Below are 19,033 nucleotides of genomic sequence, written 5' to 3' on the forward strand. Positions count from 1 at the left end.
TGATAGCAAGAGTGCCTGCTCTAACAGGAGAACTTTGATCATGTTTTTAAAACTACCTTTCTGCAAAGATTCAAGAATATCTTGATACTCTTGATATTGGAGTGATACTCTAATAACTACTAGTTGGAGATGAAGATGCTCATGTTAGGTGCTCCAAGACTTCTGAACTCAGTTTTACCTGCATGGACTCCTAAGGGTAGATCAGTGCCCCATCTTAAAAGGAAAGGCTGAATTATTTTCTCAATCTACTCTCTAAGAAAACAAATTTGTTTAAAACAACGAGCCATAGAGGATCCTGCTGTGATTTATATCGGAAAGTCTTTTGCCTATGTTCTCCTCTAGGAGTTTTATAGTTTCTGGTCTTACATTTAGATCTTTAATCCATTTTGAGTTTATTTTCGTGTATGGTGTTAGAAAATGTTCTAGTTTCATTCTTTTACAAGTGGTTGACCAGTTTTCCCGGCACCACGTGTTAGAGATTGTCTTTAATCCATTGTATATTCTTGCCTCTTTTGTCAAAGATAAGGTAACCACAGGTGTGTGGATTTATCTCTGGGCTTTCTGTTTTGTTCCATTGATCTATATTTCTGTCTTTGTGCCAGTACCATACTGTCTTGATGACGGTGGCTCTGTAGTAGAGCCTGAAGTCAGGCAGGTTGATTCCTCCAGTTCCATTCTTCTTTCTCAAGATTGCTTTGGCTATTTGAGGTTTTTTGTATCTCCATACAAATTGTGAAATTATTTGTTCTAGCTCTGTGAAAAATACCGTTGGTAACTTGATAGGTATTGCATTGAATCTATAATTTGCTTTGGGTAGTATACTCATTTTCACTATATTGATTCTTCCGAACCAAGAACATGGTATATTTCTCCATCTATTAGTGTCCTCTTTTGATTTCTTTCACCAGTGTTTTATAGTTTTCTATATATAGGTCTTTAGTTTCTTTAGGTAGATATATTCCTAAGTATTTTATTCTTTTTGTAGCAATGGTGAATGGAATTGTTTCCTTAATTCCTCTATTTTCTCATTATTGGTGTACAGGAATGCAAGGGATTTGTGTGTGTTGATTTTATATCCTGCAACTTTACTATATTCATTGATTAGCTCTAGTAATTTTCTGGTGGTCTTTAGGGTTTTCTATGTAGAGGATCATGTCATCTGCAAACAGTGAGAGTTTTACTTCTTTTCCAATTTGGATTCCTTTTATTTCTTTTTCTGCTCTGATTGCTATGGCCAAAACTATGTTGAATAGTAGTGGTGAAAAAGTTCCTGACTTTAGGGGACATGCTTTCAATTTTTCACCATTTAGGATAATGTTTGCTGTGGGTTTATCATATATAGCTTTTATTATGTTGAGGTATGTTCCTTCTATTCCTGCTTTCTGGAGAGTTTTTATCATAAATGGATGTTGAATTTTGTCAAAGGCTTTCTCTGCATCTATTGAGATAATCATATGGCTTTTATTTTTCAATTTGTTAATGTGGTGTATTACATTGATTGATTTGTGGATACTGAAGAATCCTTGTATCCCTGGGATAAAGCCCACTTGCTCATGGTGTATGGTCTTTTTAATGTGTTGTTGGATTCTGATTACTAGAATTTTGTTAAGGATTTCTGCATCTATGTTCATCAGTGATACAAATCACAGCAGGAAAATAAATAAATAAATAAATCCCAGCAGGATCCTCTATGACCCACCTCCCAGAATACAGGAAATAGAAGCAAAAATAAATAAATGGGACCTAATTAAACTTAAAAGCTTCTGCACAACAAAGGAAACTATAAGCAAGGTGAAAAGACAGCCTTCAGAATGGGAGAAAATAATAGCAAATGAAGCAACTGACAACCAACTAATCTCAAAAATATACAAGCAACTCCTGCAGCTCAATTCCAGAAAAATAAACGACCCAATCAAAAAATGGGCCAAAGAACTAAATAGACATTTCTCCAAAGAAGACATACAGATGGCTAACAAACACATGAAAAGATACTCACCAGCACTCATTATCAGAGAAATGCAAATCAAAACCACAATGAGGTACCATTTTACGCCAGTCAGAATGGCTGCAATCCAAAAGTCTACAAGCAATAAATGCTGGAGAGGGTGTGGCAAAAAGGGAACCCTCTTACACTGTTGGTGAGAATGCAAACTAGTACAGCCACTATGGAGAACAGTGTGGAGATTCCCCCACTGCTGGTCATATACACCAAGGAAACCAGAATTGAAAGAGACATGTGTACCCCAATATTCATCGCAGCAACAGCCAGGACATGGAAGCAACCTAGATGTCCATCAGCAGATGAATGGATAAGAAAGCTGTGGTACATATACACAATGGAGTATTACTCAGCCATTAAAAAGAATACATTTGAATCAGTTCTAATGAGGTGGATGAACCTGGAGCCTATTATAGAGTGAAGTAAGCCAGAAAGAAAAACACCAATACAGTATACTAACGCATATATATGGAATTTAGAAAGATGGCAACGATAACCCTGTATGTGAGACAGCAAAAGAGACACAGATGTAGAGAACAGTCTTTTGGACTCTGTGGGAGAGGGAGAGGGTGGGATGATTTGGGAGAATGGCATGGAAACATGTATAAGAAACGAATCGCCAGTCCAGGTTTGATGCAAGATACAGGATGCTTGGGGCTGGTGCACTGGGATGACCCAGAGGGATGGTACGGGGAGGGAAGGGGGAGGGGGGTTCAAGATGGGGAACATGTGTATACCTGTGGCAGATTCATGTTGATGTATGGCAAAACCAATACTATAAAGTAATTAACCTCCAATTAAAATAAATAAATTTATATTAAAAAAAAAAACAAGGAGCCAAAGAACTGACCAGTTGTTTTATTTCAAGGAAAAACAATTGAAGCTCTGAATCATGATTTTTAACTTAAAAAAACACAAAACAACCTTTTAACATGCTACTGTATGTTCCATAAACAAAGAAAGCAAAGTGGCCAAGTAGAGGTGATTAGGGCAAGATAGTACCTCAGCTTGGGCCAAGCAGGGATTCAAGTAATTTATTTTTTTGCAGCCCAGTGGCGGAGAGTCTCTTACTCAGGTTGCTAAAGGGAGAATGTCACAACAGGACTGACATCACACCCTTCTCCAAAGCAACAAGGCATCTTGAAAGCTGAACTTCTTGGTGAAGTTTTATGGTTGGTGGCAGGATTTAGTTCACCCAAGTGAAAAGACAGCTCAGTCTGGGATGAAAACTCTTCAAAGGAAAACCTCCCCTCAACAGTCTTACTGAGAAACCGCAGCCAACACGTAATCAAACTCGCTTTTGCGAGAAGTCTATCCCAAAACTGTGCAGTGGGAAGAGAGGTAGGTCCAGTTACCCAGCCCATATTCACTGCTTTCTTCCATGTCTGCATCAGATGGTAACTGAAGAGAAGCTCTCCTACATTCATCTTCTAGGCCAGAAAAGATGAACAGAGGCAAAGTGGGGTCCTTTTTTGTTTTGGTTCTGGCAAATTGTGAGCCATAAGCATCCTGTTCCCACTGAATGCACTCTGGGATCAGACAAAGCTGCTCTTCCAGGAGTCAGCACCCATGGCTCATGTCCGTCTTTCAGTTAAATCTCCTTGGTTTAGTAACTGTAAGAGATTAAAAACAAATCTGGAATAGTTACCAGTGAATAATAGGAAAAAACTCATACTAAGTGAAAGGTTTACAACTGGGGGTGGGGAATACACTACAATGGTGAGTCAGGGACAGCTAGTTCCAAGAGACATGCATAGACTGATAGATCTCATTTTATACACTGACCTTAGGACAGCACTTTGACCACTTGTTGCTATCATTTCCACTATGGCAGTAAGATATCTTGATAATAATAATAATATTCTATAAGCCAAATTATTTGTGCAATCACACTCACTAGTCAGGCAAATCAGAACTGGTGGAACCAAAAATCTTATATCAATCAGTTAACCAAGGTACTGTTAAACCACAGTCAGTTAACCAAAGGCTGCAGGTTCAAGTAGAAATAAAAGGAATGGGGTTCTGCATGAAAACTACAACCCAGTCATGAAAAATCAGAGATTTCCTGGCCTTAAAATACCTTTCCTGTGATGAGGAAGACAAGCCTGAGAGTCTCCAATGGGGTGAACATTCTACTCTAAACCCAGGGTTCCTACTGTAAAGTGGTTTTGTATAATAAATGATGAAACTGGGTTCTATTTTATTATGAAAACAAAATGAGATGGGAATAATACAGTGAAAACAGGATAAACACTGAGCTTGTTATAAAATCTAATCAAATAAAATTTGAGCTGGAGATATATTTAATTTAGATGAAGGTAATTTACATAGTAGGATTTAATGGTATGGAAGTGAAAGAAATTTAAAGAAAAGCATAAAACTTAGAGAAAGAAACTACAGATCTGATTTGATGCTGTGTGGTAGAAAATGGTATGTGGTAGAGAATGGTAAGAATAGTATGTATTTAATCTAGACCAAGAGCCACATGTTTGCACTCAAACTTAGCGATGGCACTTTTGAGAAATGTTAAAGAATTGGTCATTTCTATTTTCCTCCTTTTTTAATTGGGAAATATTCTAAGATAAAGTCAAAGCTAGCTAGCAATCATTTATACTGGTTCTTAAGTTCAAGAATGTAAACTCAGTGGGGCTACAGAACCCCATTTGGGAAGACCGTTAGTCCATAAGAGGTCAAAAGCCCTTGGGTCTCTGCTGGGCCTACACAGTGAACCCTCTAATTCTCAGAAGACCTGGCCACCCTGAAGGAAAATCAAAACTGCCCAATCTGAACCATCTGAGCAAGAGTTCATTTGTAGTTCATCTATTTTCCATGATAATTTCTGATACTTGACTTGGTTGTTCTCTGATATTCTTGATAAGTTCTCTTTATTTTTAGAGCATATTTACAGGGGTCCAATTAGAAGTCCATCAATAGATTCTTACAGGTCTGATCTACAATGCATGGTGATCTTTAAGAAACAATTTGGAATGGCTATGTGTTGTTTTAAGGTTTGCTCCTGCCTACTCCTGCTCTGGCATCTGAGAATAATCCCTAAGGAATCAATACTCCTCATTCACTGGTAGAAAAGTCAGTTAGTAGCTAGACCCTGGATGAGGAAGATGAAGCCTGGAACCTTTGGGGGCTGACAGCTTGAAAAAAAATGAAAGGTACTGGAGAATGTGACAAGCTTACCTTGAGAAGGAAAAGGAGGGGATAAGCAATGGAAATGCCTTGATGACAGGAAAATAACAGTGGTAGGGTAAAGGAAAATAAAATAAGTGAGGCTCAGACAGAAGCTATATTTGTATACACACTCCTTGGAAGAAAAGTTATGACCAACCTAGATAGTATATTCAAAAGCAGAGACATTACTTGGCCGACTAAGGTCCGTCTAGTCAAGGCTATGGTTTTTCCTGTGGTCATGTATGCATGTGAGAGTTGGACTGTGAAGAAGGCTGAGCACCGAAGAATTGATGCGTTTGAACTGTGGTGTTGGAGAAGACTCCTGAGGGTCCCTTGGACTGCAAGGAGATCCAACCAGTCCATTCTGAAGGAGATCAGCCCTGGGATTTCTTTGGAAGGAATGATGCTAAAGCTGAAACTCCAGTACTTTGGCCACCTCATGCAAAGAGTTGACTCACTGGAAAAGTCTCTGATGCTGGGAGAGATTGGGGGCAGGAGAAGGGGAAGACCTAGGATGAGATGGCTGGATGGCATCATGGACTCAATGGACCTGAGTCTGAGTGAACTCCGGGAGATGGTGAGGGACAGGGAGGCCTGGCATGCTACAATTCATGGGGTCTCAAAAAGTCAGACACAACTGAGCAACTGAACTGAACTGAACTGAACTGAACTGAAGGATCCATGAGGAACACATGATCATGCAGGATGTTCAGCTGCATCTAAGAATGGCACGTCCCTCTGGTGGCATCCACAATTAAGCGTCTGAGGCTTCCATTTTAGGCCCTTGTGTTCTCCTGGGGTGAAGGCCAAGTTTTCCTTTTTTAAGGCAGTTTGTGTTATTGTGTCTGCCTGAGGCTGTCAGTGAGCATCACCCAGACAAGGACACTTTGAAGCCAATTCCATGTTCAAGAGAACAAATGTACTATTATTGGACTTTATGCATACACAAAACTGACCATGTCATACCCCATTTAAAAACATGTCTCCCCAGTGCCCCCAGGATAAAATCATGTCCTGTAAGACCCTCCCAAGAGAGGAACCAGTTTGTCTTTCCTGCTCTCATTTTTCCATTCCACACCTTTCTCTCCATTCCAAGTCCATTACACTCAACCCGTTGTGGTTCCATAGCTGGGCACGCTCCCTCTCACCTTCTGCCTTTGTACATACTGCTGCCTTTATACCTGTTCAATTTCTTCCAAATCCCTCCCACATCTCCATCAAGATGATTGCTATTCATCCCTCAGGTCTCAACTTAAGCTCCAAAATTTATTCCATGACTTCCCCCAAGACTAGCACGACTACCCTGAATAAAATCTGCTGGTTATTGACCTGTTGCCCTTCCCATTCTAAACTCTCTACACAGCACAACTGCAGGGCCATCATTTATATAACTATGGAGTTATAAAAGGTAGAGGTCCTAACTCTGACTATAAACTCTTTGAGGCAGAGATTGTATTTACTACTATATAACTAGTACCCAGCTGGGTGCCTTGTGCTAAGTATCAGAGGATATCAATAAATTGTTAATTTTATTGGGTATGGTAAAAATATAATTATGAAAAACTATTTATCTGTTAGAGGTATATACTGAAATATTTAAAGATACATATATTAGTATCTGTTGAATGAATTAAGTCTTCATACATTTGGCATTTATTTGGGGTAATATGGAGTGCTTCAATTAAAAAAGGTATTTAGTGTATGGGAGAGAAAAGCTCCAAAGTTTCAAACATTTCAAAAAAGAAAACACTGAGTGTTGTGGATTTGTATGTCAACTAATTTATACTAAGTACAAAGAGAAGGAAATGATTTTCCTGAACTATTCAACCCAATAGTTAATGAAAGTATTTCTTTTATAGAAGAATCATAGTTAATAAAAGCAGAAGGAAAAAAGAGAATCAGGATATCACTGTTTATAATGAAAAAAGAGATCTAGGCCATGATAAGTAATGGTTGCTAAAGCTTTTACATAACCCACCGGTCAATCTTGAGATCTGTAAGAGAACAACTGAATATCATGTCTCTCCTGATGAAACCTAGTAGGAAGTAAGAGAACCACCAACAAAATATTCTTGCCAAGGGAAAAACAAACAGAAACCTAATCAAGCCCCTAAATGTAACTACCAGTTTCCAGGATATCTGTGGATAGAGAAGTGTATCAAGCAACAAAGGGAGTCAATCAGCTAAAATAAAAATGTGGGAAATTATACAAGACAAATAATCCAATTCCTTAAATAGATAGCTATACTGAAAAAAAGAGGGGTGGCCTATTAGAAATAAAAAAATAATTATTAACCAAATGCAATATATAGGCTTTGTTTGAATCCTAATTCAAACCAACCAACCATAAAAAGATATTTCTGAGAAAAAACTTAAAAGGCTAAATATCAGCAAATACCAATAAATTGTTGTTAATTTTACTGGGTATGATACAGATATAATTATGAAAAACTTTATCTGTTAGAGGTATATACTGAAATATTTACAGGTGAAATGTCTGTGATCTGATTTAAAATACTCCAGTATAAATAAAAACATCAACAGCAAACAGTAGGAGGGGAGTGACAAGAACAGTAGACAGTTAATTGTTGAAGATGGGTTGATACCTACCTGGGTTCATTATACTAATCTCTTACTCGGTGAAAGTTTTGAAAACTTCCATAAAAAAAATTTTAGACAGATATATGAAGCAAGGAAAAAATAAAGCAAGGCTCCACTTGAGACATGTTTCAAAGCAGTCACCAGGAGAAGGAGACTTAGGAAAGAACCAATGATAACAAATAACAAAAGCTTTCAATATAACATAAGCAACAATAAAACAATGGGTCACAATGATAAACACAAGGAAGGGTTCTGGCAAAAACAGCATGCTCAGAGCCTTGTGAACTTGGGTATCCTCAGAAATATTACAGAAAAATTACGACTACTCAAATAGACGCTGTAATGGTGGACTGTGGTCTAAAGGTTATAATGAAAAGTAAGAGATACTCTAATGCCAAAGCCAGGATATAAAGGCTTTGGGAAAAGCATGTGCATATAAAATAAGCTCATGATGAAGTCATCTACCTCCACAACACAAGGCCAGTAAAAGGACAATCAGAAGATTCTAGAAGCCCGACTGGTTTTCATTTTGTTTTCTGGATTAGAACCAAACAAACAGAGTATAAGGGGTGCTTAGAATCAACCTAAAAGCCCTCTTTGATTTAGATAATAGTTCTTACTCAACAAACAAGTGGACACATTCCCATATGCTCAGTTGGTTCAGCCTGGTTATCTCCCAGACAAACAACTCTGGCAAAATGAATGATATATTAGGGCATGTGTATCAAGGAAACTAAGTTGAGCGCCCCAGATGTGAATGACCAATTTCTCAATTCAGGAGACCCTAACACTCAGGTTAGCTTAAAGGAAGATACGCTAGTCAAAGTCTCCGGGAAAGGGAAACAAGAATGTTTTTCAGATCCTCTGAAGTAGACCCCCAATCAGTCCGCACCTTACTCTCCACAGAAACAAAGGGCAAGAGACAGCTTTACCTCCTGTGGATTTACAGCAGTTAAGACAGAAACCTCGAACGACTGCCTCCCTGACTGCATGGCCACCAGGTGATGGGTCACATCAGGCACTGAAGACAGGGGGCGTGGGGATCCTTCAGCAAGCACCTCTGAAACGGCAGAACGAGGTTTTAGTGCAAAGTGAATCCAAAGGTTTTCCCTACCTTCATCAGCAAGTCCCTCCTGAAGAACTCTCAAAGCTCTTCCCTAAAACACTGAATCCCACATTCCTGTTTCTTCCAAATTAATTCCTGCCTGATTATCATTATCAATGAATTTGGAAAGTATTACAAAAGGGAGATGGGAAGAAAAGGTAAAGAATCTTGATGTAACTGCTGACCATTTCTCAATACACGAATTTTGAGTAATGTGGCTTTAGCACTATTAACTGGATTAAACTGCATATGAATCAGGGACCCAGAGCCAACCAGCAAAGCAGTCACCAGTAATGGAAACAGCACAGTAGGTGCTGGTCAAGTGCTTAAACCTGGCTCCAAGGTTCCTACTCATTGTCTCTTTCCTCCTCTGAGATCTTCCTTAAGGCTGGCTAAGGAGCTTCATGCCATTTCTATGCCTCATGCTTCAGTTATCCACTAGTATCATTTATGAAACAGAAGAGGCTTATTGTGGAAGCACATTCTGGGCCTTGTATGCTCCATATGTAAGTTATACAAATATGGTCTTTATACCCAAAACTGACTGGGGTATGAGTAAGGAAAACACAGGATCTGACTTATTAAATGTTTATCAGCAGAATCACCATGAAGATCTTCTGGAAACAGCTTACACATAAACCACTTAGCTCTCAAATAAATTAAGAGGGGTTTTCTAGTTTACATTGCTCTTCCAGGATACAACATAACTTAATGTTTGCTTAAAACACTACCTTCTACTCACTCAGCGTTGTTTCCCAAATGTAAGTTTTGACTTTTCAACTAGATTTTAAGGTCCCTGTCTTCTACTTTTATCTTTCCCATGGTGCCAGGTACACAAGTAGGCACTGAATAAATGCATGCTGACCTCACCTGTTAAGTTTTTCAGAGAAGAGGGCCTGGCCTGTGTAACTTGGGTGAACTTTCTATACCAGAGAGGAGCAACTGTTTCCTACAGAGCCCTTTCTTTTCTCCAGAAGATATGGCTTTTGAAGGTATGGAGAAATTGCTTTAATTCTCCTCTGTAAAACCTGGTTATGTTCTGTTTAAATGTTTTAAAAGTTAAGTTCTTCCATAACTGCAATAGGAAAGATAGAAATAGTTGGGCTAGGATGCTAGGATTATGGATAATTTTCTTCTTAAAACTTTTAATTCTTTTGTTACATTATCTTTTCAATGAAAAAAAATTTTTCTTAAATATTCACTTATCCACTTCAGAGACAACACAAGTGGTAATCATGCCATTTCTACTCACAAGAAATGAAATTAATTAAAACCTCCATTTCGGAGACAACCCCATTCCTTAGTCCCTAGTTGCAGCCAGTTTCCCCAAATAAAGGCGAGTTGAAAGTCTTACCATCATCAACTCCTAGGATAGAATTGGTATTTGGTAGGTTCAAGGACTCTCCACCAAGGCTGGGCTGAGAATTCATAGACACCAGGTTTTTACTGGTTACTGAAGCCTCTTCAAGCAAACTACTGCCCATTAGTGGCTCAGCTGCACAGAGAATAGGATGTGAGAGACATACAGCACTCAAGGCTGTGCCTGGTCCCCATTTTCCTTCAGGGGAAGCTGGCCTTTTCTTTCAGAACTAAAAGTTAACTTGTATCTCGGATGTCACCTCCTATTTCACTTACGTTTGGGAAGCAAAAATAAACCTAGAAGGGAAGAAATCAGCCTCATGGATAAATACCCTTGTTTGTGATCAGCATCTGGATAATTAACATACGAAATAGGATGGGTGCATCCCTAAAAACGAGTATTCAGAATAGAATGATTAAGGAAAGACACGGAAAGGAGTAACAATAAAATGTATTATCAAATTTAAGTTAGGGTAAAAAAAAGGGAGTCATAACTGATAAGTAAAAACTGCTTAAACTACTGTCATACAGAAATCTTCACCACAGTGACACACAAGTGCTAGTTCATGCATCAGCACCAATTACCACCAAATTTGCTAGAGGAACTTTTAAAACTATAGACTCTGGGGTTTTACTCCCAAGGAATCTCATTTATCAGGTTGTTTGGTGTTGCTGGATGGGAGGGGTAGATAAGCAATATAAAATGTATGTTTTAAAAACCTGCAAACAATTTTACTGTACAGCTAAATTTGGAAACCACTAGTCTACCAAATGAAACCAGTCTCTCTACCCAAAACAGAAGCAGAAAATTCCCACATTAGACAGGCCAGTTATTTGCCTCTTTGAACCCCCAAAATATAGCCCTCCCTCTACCTTCTTCTCCTTACCAGCTGGTTCCTGCTCTTGACTCCCAGCTGCTCCCATCTGCAAGTGATGCTTTCTCATGTGCACATTCCTGCTCCCACTCTGAGAGAAGGTCTTCCCACAGACTTGACACTGATGTGGCTTCTCTCCTGAAACACAGACCAAAAAGACAGGGTACATTTCTGACAGCAAGAGAATGGACTCAAGCCCTAGATGGAGAAGCCCAGAGGATGTCAAACTAAACATGAAGAGGCTGCTCCTTCTCGCATTCCCCAGGCTCTCAACTGTTAGTCCCTGGGGGAAGGCTGGAAGCCACCAGGTGGGCTTAGCATACTCACTGCTCCTAGCCTCCGAGGCTCTCCAGACCCACTGGTCTGCTGCTTCCACAAAACCACCTCTCTGGTATAAGATCATGGCAGACACAGAACATTTCCTACTCCTTTCAGATATAGTCTTCCATGAACCTCAAGGATATGTACTATCCTCAAGGATTCCAACCCTAGATTCATCATACACCTTTATCTCATTTCCTGCCACAACTCTCAGCCTTCAACATTCACACTGGTCGTTCTTGTACACAGTGATCTGAACCATCCCGTATGTCCTCAAGTCTGAAACCCTCAATCTCCATTTTACCTACCCTGACAACCACACCTAGGGCAGCGTCAAAGACTCTTGGCCTACGTCTTAGTAGTAGATAGCAAAAACTAAGTGAAATGACCAGAAAATTTCCAGAAGAGACAAAATCTATAGAGGCCGAAAGCTGGTCAATGATTGCCTGGATGTGGGGTGGGAGGAAGAACCGACCGCAAAGGGGCACAAAGGAACTTCTGGTGTGATACAAGTGTTCTATAACTGGATTGTGAGGATGACTGTAATCCTATATATTGTCTAAAAAATCACTGATGTGTATATTTACAATAGGTGAATTTTAAGGTATACACATTACAGGTCCAAAAGCTGTTAAAAAGTAACTATAATGGGGACTTCCCCAGTGGTCCAGTGGCTAAGATTTCGAGATCCCAATGCAGGGGGTCTGGTTCAGTCCCTGGTCGGGGAACTACATTCCACATGCCGCAACTGAGAGTTCACACACAACAGCTAAAGATCCCATATACTGCAGTGAAGATTGAAGACTGCATGCTAAGATGTGGTGCAGCCAAATTAATTAATTTTTTAAAATAACTATAACAGACTGAAATATAGTGAACATACAGAAACACATGAATTCAAAATAATACTATCAAAAGAGAAAGAAAAAGCAGTGAAAATAATACTACTAAAAGTAATCAGAGCACCAACTTCTTATTCTGAAAACTCAGTTAAAAGAATTACATATTTATCCTTTCATGTGCAAATTACCAAATAATCCTAGTCAATAGAGATCTATTATATAGAATAATTCCAGCTAACAAATGTGAATAACAAAATTAGAAAAATTAACATTTTATAACCCCAATGAAGTAACAAATTTAGGCATATTCAAAGATGAAATCATAAGCCAAAAGGTTGCAAGGGAACGTTACAATGAGGGGATTAAGGTGTTAACCACCTGAACCAACCGATCAATTGTGACAACCAAGCTCTGTGCGTCTCCTGAGGTGATGCAAAATGAAACACATACAATCACACATCATATATCCTTGCCAAAACCTTTGAACCTTTTAGGAAATACCGGGAACAAGTTAAATGACACAAAATGAGGTAAACCAACACATCCAGAATGTGAGATGAACTATAGGACCTGACTGACTCTGTTGTGCTGTAAGTCTAGAACATGAAAATCAGAAAGTATAGCCAGATCTATATTCCGGACTTACTAGTCAAGTGCAACAACTGGACCTTTTTTGGGTCCTGATTTAAACAAATCCACTTTAAAAGACGTCTTTGAGACAACTGGAAAAAAATTAAACATGGACTGAGTCTGAGATAAAACCAAGGTGTTGTTAATTTTGATAGATTATGGTAACGGCATTATTGTTACATAAAAAAGTATTTTTCTTTATTTTTATGTAAGTTTGACAAAATTTTACATATCAAAATAAAGAACAATAAAATGAAAACACTCTACAAGCCAAACAGAACACACCTGGAAGTCCACATCTAACCCACTATTAGTTTGCTACCTCTGCTTAGAATCTGTCATACCAAAACCCTGCTCTACCCCTAGGATCTCAGCTCTAAAATTCACATCCCTGACTGATTATACCTCTCCAACTCCCTTGCCGCCACTGAACTGCTCTGTTGTCTTCATGACAAATAATTTCTAGTTCCTTCTCTCCATTCCTCTCATTCTGGCTTCCCTTTGCTTTCCATGGCTAGCCATTTGAACAAGTTCCTGATTCCATTCTAGAATCTCACTCTACTTCGAGTTCACTTCTGCCTTGGCAAGTCTCTGAATAACTCCATGTACCATATCTGATGTAATGAAGAAGTACCTAGTGTACTGCCAAGTAAATTTATTGATTTCCTCAGAGAAAGGTCTCAATCAGAAAGCAGTTCAATAGCTCAGCTGAAAATAATACTTAGGTTCTTTTCCCCTTGATTATATGACCCTTTGAAGGTAAGTATCAAGGGCCTTGATTTCTGTCAAGAAAGGGAGGAAAGCAAGGCATCTGTTTCTCTTTAGATTTCTTTATACTACTACCCTAACCTTTTACCCTTTGGCTCTCCATCTTCCCTGAAATCTATGAATGGGTACCTGAGTGAACCACCAAATGTTTTCGAAGGCTAGAATACTCAGCAAAGGAACGGCCACATCCTTGGGCTTCACAAAGGAAAGGCTTCTCTCCTAGAGACAAAAAATGAGATAAAGACTCAGTCTTTTGATGAAATGACTTTTATTCTCTTTTCCCACCAATCTTTTCCTGTTTTCAATCACTTACTCTGATTTACTGAATTCACACTATATATTTCAACTGGACTATCCAGCAGGTATCCCCTCAGTGATCTTCTGATACATAGCTCCACCCCACCACCACCCTTTTCTTTAGAGTGGCTGCCTCTGAACATAATACCTCCTTCTCCCTCCTCATGGGCTGAGCCCCAGCTGCACTGAGCCACCTTCTTACCATCCCTTCTGAGAAAATCAAGAAAAGTGTATATGCTCTTACATCAATTCTTTAAGATTCAGTTTTAAGATTAAGAATACATATTTTTAAAGTTTATAAAACAGGTATTACATAACCCCATCTTATAAAAACAATTGTCTAGTCAGAGATATACAGAAAAATCTGTTACAATGTGTTAACAGTAGTTATATCACAATAGTGGTATTATGGTTTATTTTCTTCTTTGTGCTTTTCTGTAATTCTCATTTTCTACATTATTGTTATTTTAAAAATGAAAGATGCATGGTGAAACTGAAGCCTGACAGTACTACTGACTTTCTGGCTCTGATACTGCACTATGGCTACATGGCACTTTGGGCAGAAGCTGGGTGAAGCACAAATAGAATTCTTTGTACTTTTTTTGGTGACTCTTCATGAATCTATATTTCAAAATAAAAAATGAAAAAATAAGAGATGCAGTCCAAAGTTCCCAAGGGCCACAACTCAGTGAGAAATAAACATATTCATAACTTTAATATAAATTCCTTTATAAAAAACTGCTTACGTGTATTTATAAAGGGAAGAAATTCCTATTGTGGTTAAATTTTTTAAAAAAGCTGTATTTAAGTTGCTCTTGAAAAGTGACAAGGATGAAAGGAAATTTCAGGCACAAGAACTAGTATGAACACAGCCTTGAAACTGAGAGTGCCCAGAGCAAGTTTAGAAAATGACAAGTGTGAAATAAGTATATATTGGTCTTTGCCTCTGGTTCCTGACACAAAGCTCTTAAAATGCTTTGTACAAACAGGGGTGCTAGGAGAATTTAATGTTCTAACATTTAGACTTGGATCCCAGCTCCTAGCACAGAGCTCCTAAACCCCGTGTAATTTTTTCAGTGATGACAGCACTAGGATAATCTGCTATTCTAACATTTGGTCTTTGATCATGATTCCTGACACAGAGTTCCTAACCCCTTGGAATTCCTAGGTGTTCTAATGAGATGACTCTTGGTGGGCTCCTAGGTGGCGGCTAGTCACTAGATTAGAAGCTTGGAAATTTCAGCTCCATCTCCAGTTTTCACAGAGGAGAGACAGCCTGGAAATGGGTTAATGATGAATCATGCCTACGTGATGAAACCGCCATAAAATTCCCAAAAGTACAGAGTTCAGAGAGCCTCTGAGCTGGTGAACAGGTCTACGTGCCAAGAAAGTGGCACACCCCAACTCCCCAGGGACGGAAGCTCCTATGCTTGGGACTCTTCCGGACTTCACCCTCATGCATCTCTTTCTTTATCTGGCTACTCATCTGTACCCTTTATCATATCCTTTATTACTTAATAAACTGGTAACACGTTTCCCTGATTTCGGTGAGCTGTTCTAGCAAATAATCAAATCCAAAGTGGGGGAGGAGGTTGTCATGGGAACCTCCAACTGTAGCCAAGTCAGACTGAGGTTGAAACTGACATCTGAAGTAAGTGGCAGTCTTGTGAGGCTGAGTATGTGGGATCTGACACTATCTTAAGTGTCAGAATTCAGTTGTTCAGTTGGTGTTGCAGAGAACTGCTTGGTTTAGGAAAACACATCTGGTATCAGAACTGTTATGAGTGTGACAGTGTGAGAGAGTAAAGGAGAAACATGGAAACTCAGCAAGTAAGGCTGGCATGGTGACAAGACAGGAGCTGGGCCTTGACGGAGGGAGGAGCACAGCTCTGACTGCACTGTTCTTTCAGACTGTACCACACAGTTTAAGGCTTATGATTTCCTAGTGGTCTGTAACTTTCTGGAAAGCATATCTGTATACTCACACTAACCTCAGAATGCTATGCACTCCAAAAGTTGCCAAATGAGTAAAAAATACACTCATATATATGACAGAATGTCAGGAAAACAGAAAATTCCAGTTAATAAATAAGGTTAAATGTTTAACAAGATGAACTCAAGAACCTTAGAAAAAGAGGATTTCAAAAACGATTCACCAGAATCTAGTGGCACAAATCTCTCCATCAAGCTGGCTTAGGTGAGACGGCCTTCCTGTTCAGAAACTGAGAGGACGGTGATTTTGCTGAGATAAAGAAGACTGGAGGTTCAAGAGACATTGCTGCAGAATGGTTAAAGAGCACGAGCCAGTTAATCCTGAGTTCCAGTCTTGCCACAACCATTTATCAGTGTGGAGAAAATATTTAACATCTCTGAGAATTAGTTTTTTGAAAATCTATAAAATTAACATAATACAACCTCAAAAGATTACTTTGAGGATTCGATGAAAAAATACAAGTTAAATATATTAAGTATAGTGCCTGGTACACAGCAGTCTTCATGGTAAACCACTAAAACTGGCAGCTTTAATTACTACCGTTACTACTAAAAAAGAGTTGAGGTCAATTCTGACATCTGAGATAAAATGCGTTGTCAGCACTTAAAAATAAAATACTTGGAAGAGCTCTGGGGTCATACCAGAATTCAAATCCCAGCTGTACCATTTCCGAGCTGCATAATACTGGACAAGTTCCTTCTGTTTCTCCATCAATAAACACAGTATCTAAAGCATGAAGGTACCTTGAAAATTAAATAAGACAATGTGTATGTGCTTGGTACATATTAAATTGCCTCAATAAATGCTAATTTTTATTACTATGCTAATTACTGAGAGTCAGATCTGTGAGGCATCCAAAAAGAAATTATTAAATTGAAGCCTGAGACTGATTGCAAAGAGACCATATCGACTAAAATGGGAGAAACTCAAAATTCTGAAACTGGTCCACAACTGGATTAACAAGGGAGAGCTAGCAAGAGTCAGAATGAAGAGAGAAAATCAGGTCACACTCTGAATAAATGATGTTCAGTTTTATCAAATGCTACAAAGATGAGAGGCACAAGGATAAAGAGGTTACTGAATTTAATAAGGCATAGTGAATTCTACTTTCCTTAGCTATTCAGCTAGATGTTTTTCTTGTTCTTTTATTCAAACTGCTTTCTTGGAGCAAGAATAGTTTATCCTTTCAAGAACGAGCTGAGAACAGAGCTATTCTTTCCTAAAACATATCCCACTGGTAATGTCAATCTAGAGGAAATCCCCAGAACACATGTGGCTTCACCTTGGCTTTCACTTTCTAAATGGCATTTATTTGTACCTGCTGTCATTTTAGCAAGGCAAGAATAAACAAGGAAGAGAAAGAGAAGATAGCAACAAAGTAGCAACAAAGTGGGAAGAATAGTTACACATCCTATGGTAGTAGTTTAGGTTTAATGATTAAGATTAAGCTCTGGCAAGAGAGTTAGCACAGCTTGGTCAAGGGGTTCAGAAAGTTACCCTTAAACTTTTAGATTAAGAAGTCAGGGTATCTTTAGTCTGCTCCTTTGATATTAACATGCTGTTTGCCCCAAAACAAGACCCTTTTCCATTCTGTTTCTCAGGCTGTGAGGTTCTAACAAAAAAGTTAACTCAAAGTCAGGGATTAATTTTAGCTTTTGTACTTCCCCTCACCTTACCCCAGTTAGTGCCTAAAATAGGATCTGTGTGGTTTGTGTAACTTAATAAATGTTAATGACCAAAATTAAAACTATGTAATGTTCAAGGATATCTGGAAAGACTCACTTCTGTCCAAATCTCATCAAATCATTGTTATTAGAGAAGGCCTTATATCCCCTTTCTGTTTAAGGCTACTAGAGGCAGAAATCAAACTGTTCATTCTCACGAAGAGGTGCCCTGAGGCATCTGAAAAAAAGAAATTTCATCTTCAGAGTTCTAGCAACAACCCCAATCTTCACCCACTAAGGATAGCCAGCAAGCGCTGAGCCAAGCAGCAGACGGCCTGCAGGAGTGCTGAGGTTGCACACACCTGTGTGGATGCGCAGGTGGTTCTTCAGGTTTCCAGCTGTAGTGAACTGCTTACCACAGTTGGACTCAGGGCACACAAAGGGCTTCTCCCCATTGTGGGTTCTCATGTGCACCTTCAGCCTCTGTAGTACATAGAAGCTTTTCCCACAACCTGCTGCAGGGCAAATAAAGGAGCGGTCGTTTCTGCAGGAAAAAAAAATCACATAAGCAACAAAGCCTGAAAATGCTCTTTGCTAGAGAGAACAAGTCAAAGCTCCTATTGACTCTCAAAACGGACAGTAAATCCCAAATCTGAATGTAGGAGAATCACTTTAAGTTTGTTAAAACTACAGATTCCCTACTTCTTGAAAATATTGATTTCACAGGGTCAGAGTAGAGTTTAAGCTTATGTATTATTAAGTTCTCCAAAAATTAAGTTTTATGATGAGATTTTGAGAACTCTTGCTCTAAGACATTTAGGTGACAAATGTCTTATTAAATATCTGTCAAGAACAAGGTAAATGAGACAATGCAAATGTCTCTATTAAAGAACAAAAGCCATCTTAACCACAAGTGAGCTGGAGCCCCTGCTTTCCTTTAATCTGTCAAGTGGGGGGATTTCTGTCAAGTTCCTTCAGAAACATCAACATTCCTGATATGGAACATTTCAAATATGGAATTTTGGGTTTGCTCACCGATGAGTTTTGAGGTGGTACTTAAAGTGAGCTGGCCACACAAATGTCCGGTCACAGCCTTCAACTGTACACTTGAGCTTCTTCTCCATTTGAGGAAGGGGCCCAGAATCTTTGGGTTGCCCATCACCAGAACCAAGGTGGACATTTTCTCCTGTAACAGAGTCACATATTTGTAATCCAGGGAAGGATTCTCCTCAGATACTTTGGTTCAAACAATAAAACCACCGCTGCTGCTGCTGCTAAGTCACTTCAGTCGTGTCTGACTCTGTGCGACCCCACAGATGGCAGCCCACCAGGCTTCCCCGTCCCTGGGATTCTCCAGGCAAGAACATGGGAGTGGGTTGCCATTTCCTTCTCCAAT

The 19,033-nt window shown here is 39.1% G+C and overlaps 1 protein-coding gene across 5 annotated transcripts in view; it reads right to left on the reverse strand.

The window, feature by feature from the left end:
* Positions 2,842–19,033, reverse strand: part of ZNF410 (zinc finger protein 410) — a 43,002-nt gene continuing 26,810 nt past the window's right edge. For 3 of the 5 annotated variants that reach the window (XM_018053984.1, XM_018053983.1, XM_005686060.3), the window contains exons 6-12: positions 18,673–18,823; positions 18,000–18,181; positions 13,813–13,902; positions 11,135–11,260; positions 10,243–10,383; positions 8,716–8,843; positions 2,842–3,612 (exon numbers count right to left, since the gene is read on the reverse strand). In XM_018053984.1, coding sequence (XP_017909473.1) covers positions 3,574–3,612; positions 8,716–8,843; positions 10,243–10,383; positions 11,135–11,260; positions 13,813–13,902; positions 18,000–18,181; positions 18,673–18,823 — 857 coding nt within the window. In that variant the 3' untranslated portion in view covers positions 2,842–3,573. The remainder of the gene's footprint in view (positions 3,613–8,715; positions 8,844–10,242; positions 10,384–11,134; positions 11,261–13,812; positions 13,903–17,999; positions 18,182–18,672; positions 18,824–19,033) is intronic. The other 2 variants (XM_018053986.1, XM_018053985.1) reach the window with 1 other exon arrangement.

This window comes from Capra hircus, chromosome 10 (genome assembly GCF_001704415.2).
Source record: "Capra hircus breed San Clemente chromosome 10, ASM170441v1, whole genome shotgun sequence".
NCBI classification, from domain to species: Eukaryota; Metazoa; Chordata; class Mammalia; order Artiodactyla; family Bovidae; genus Capra; species Capra hircus.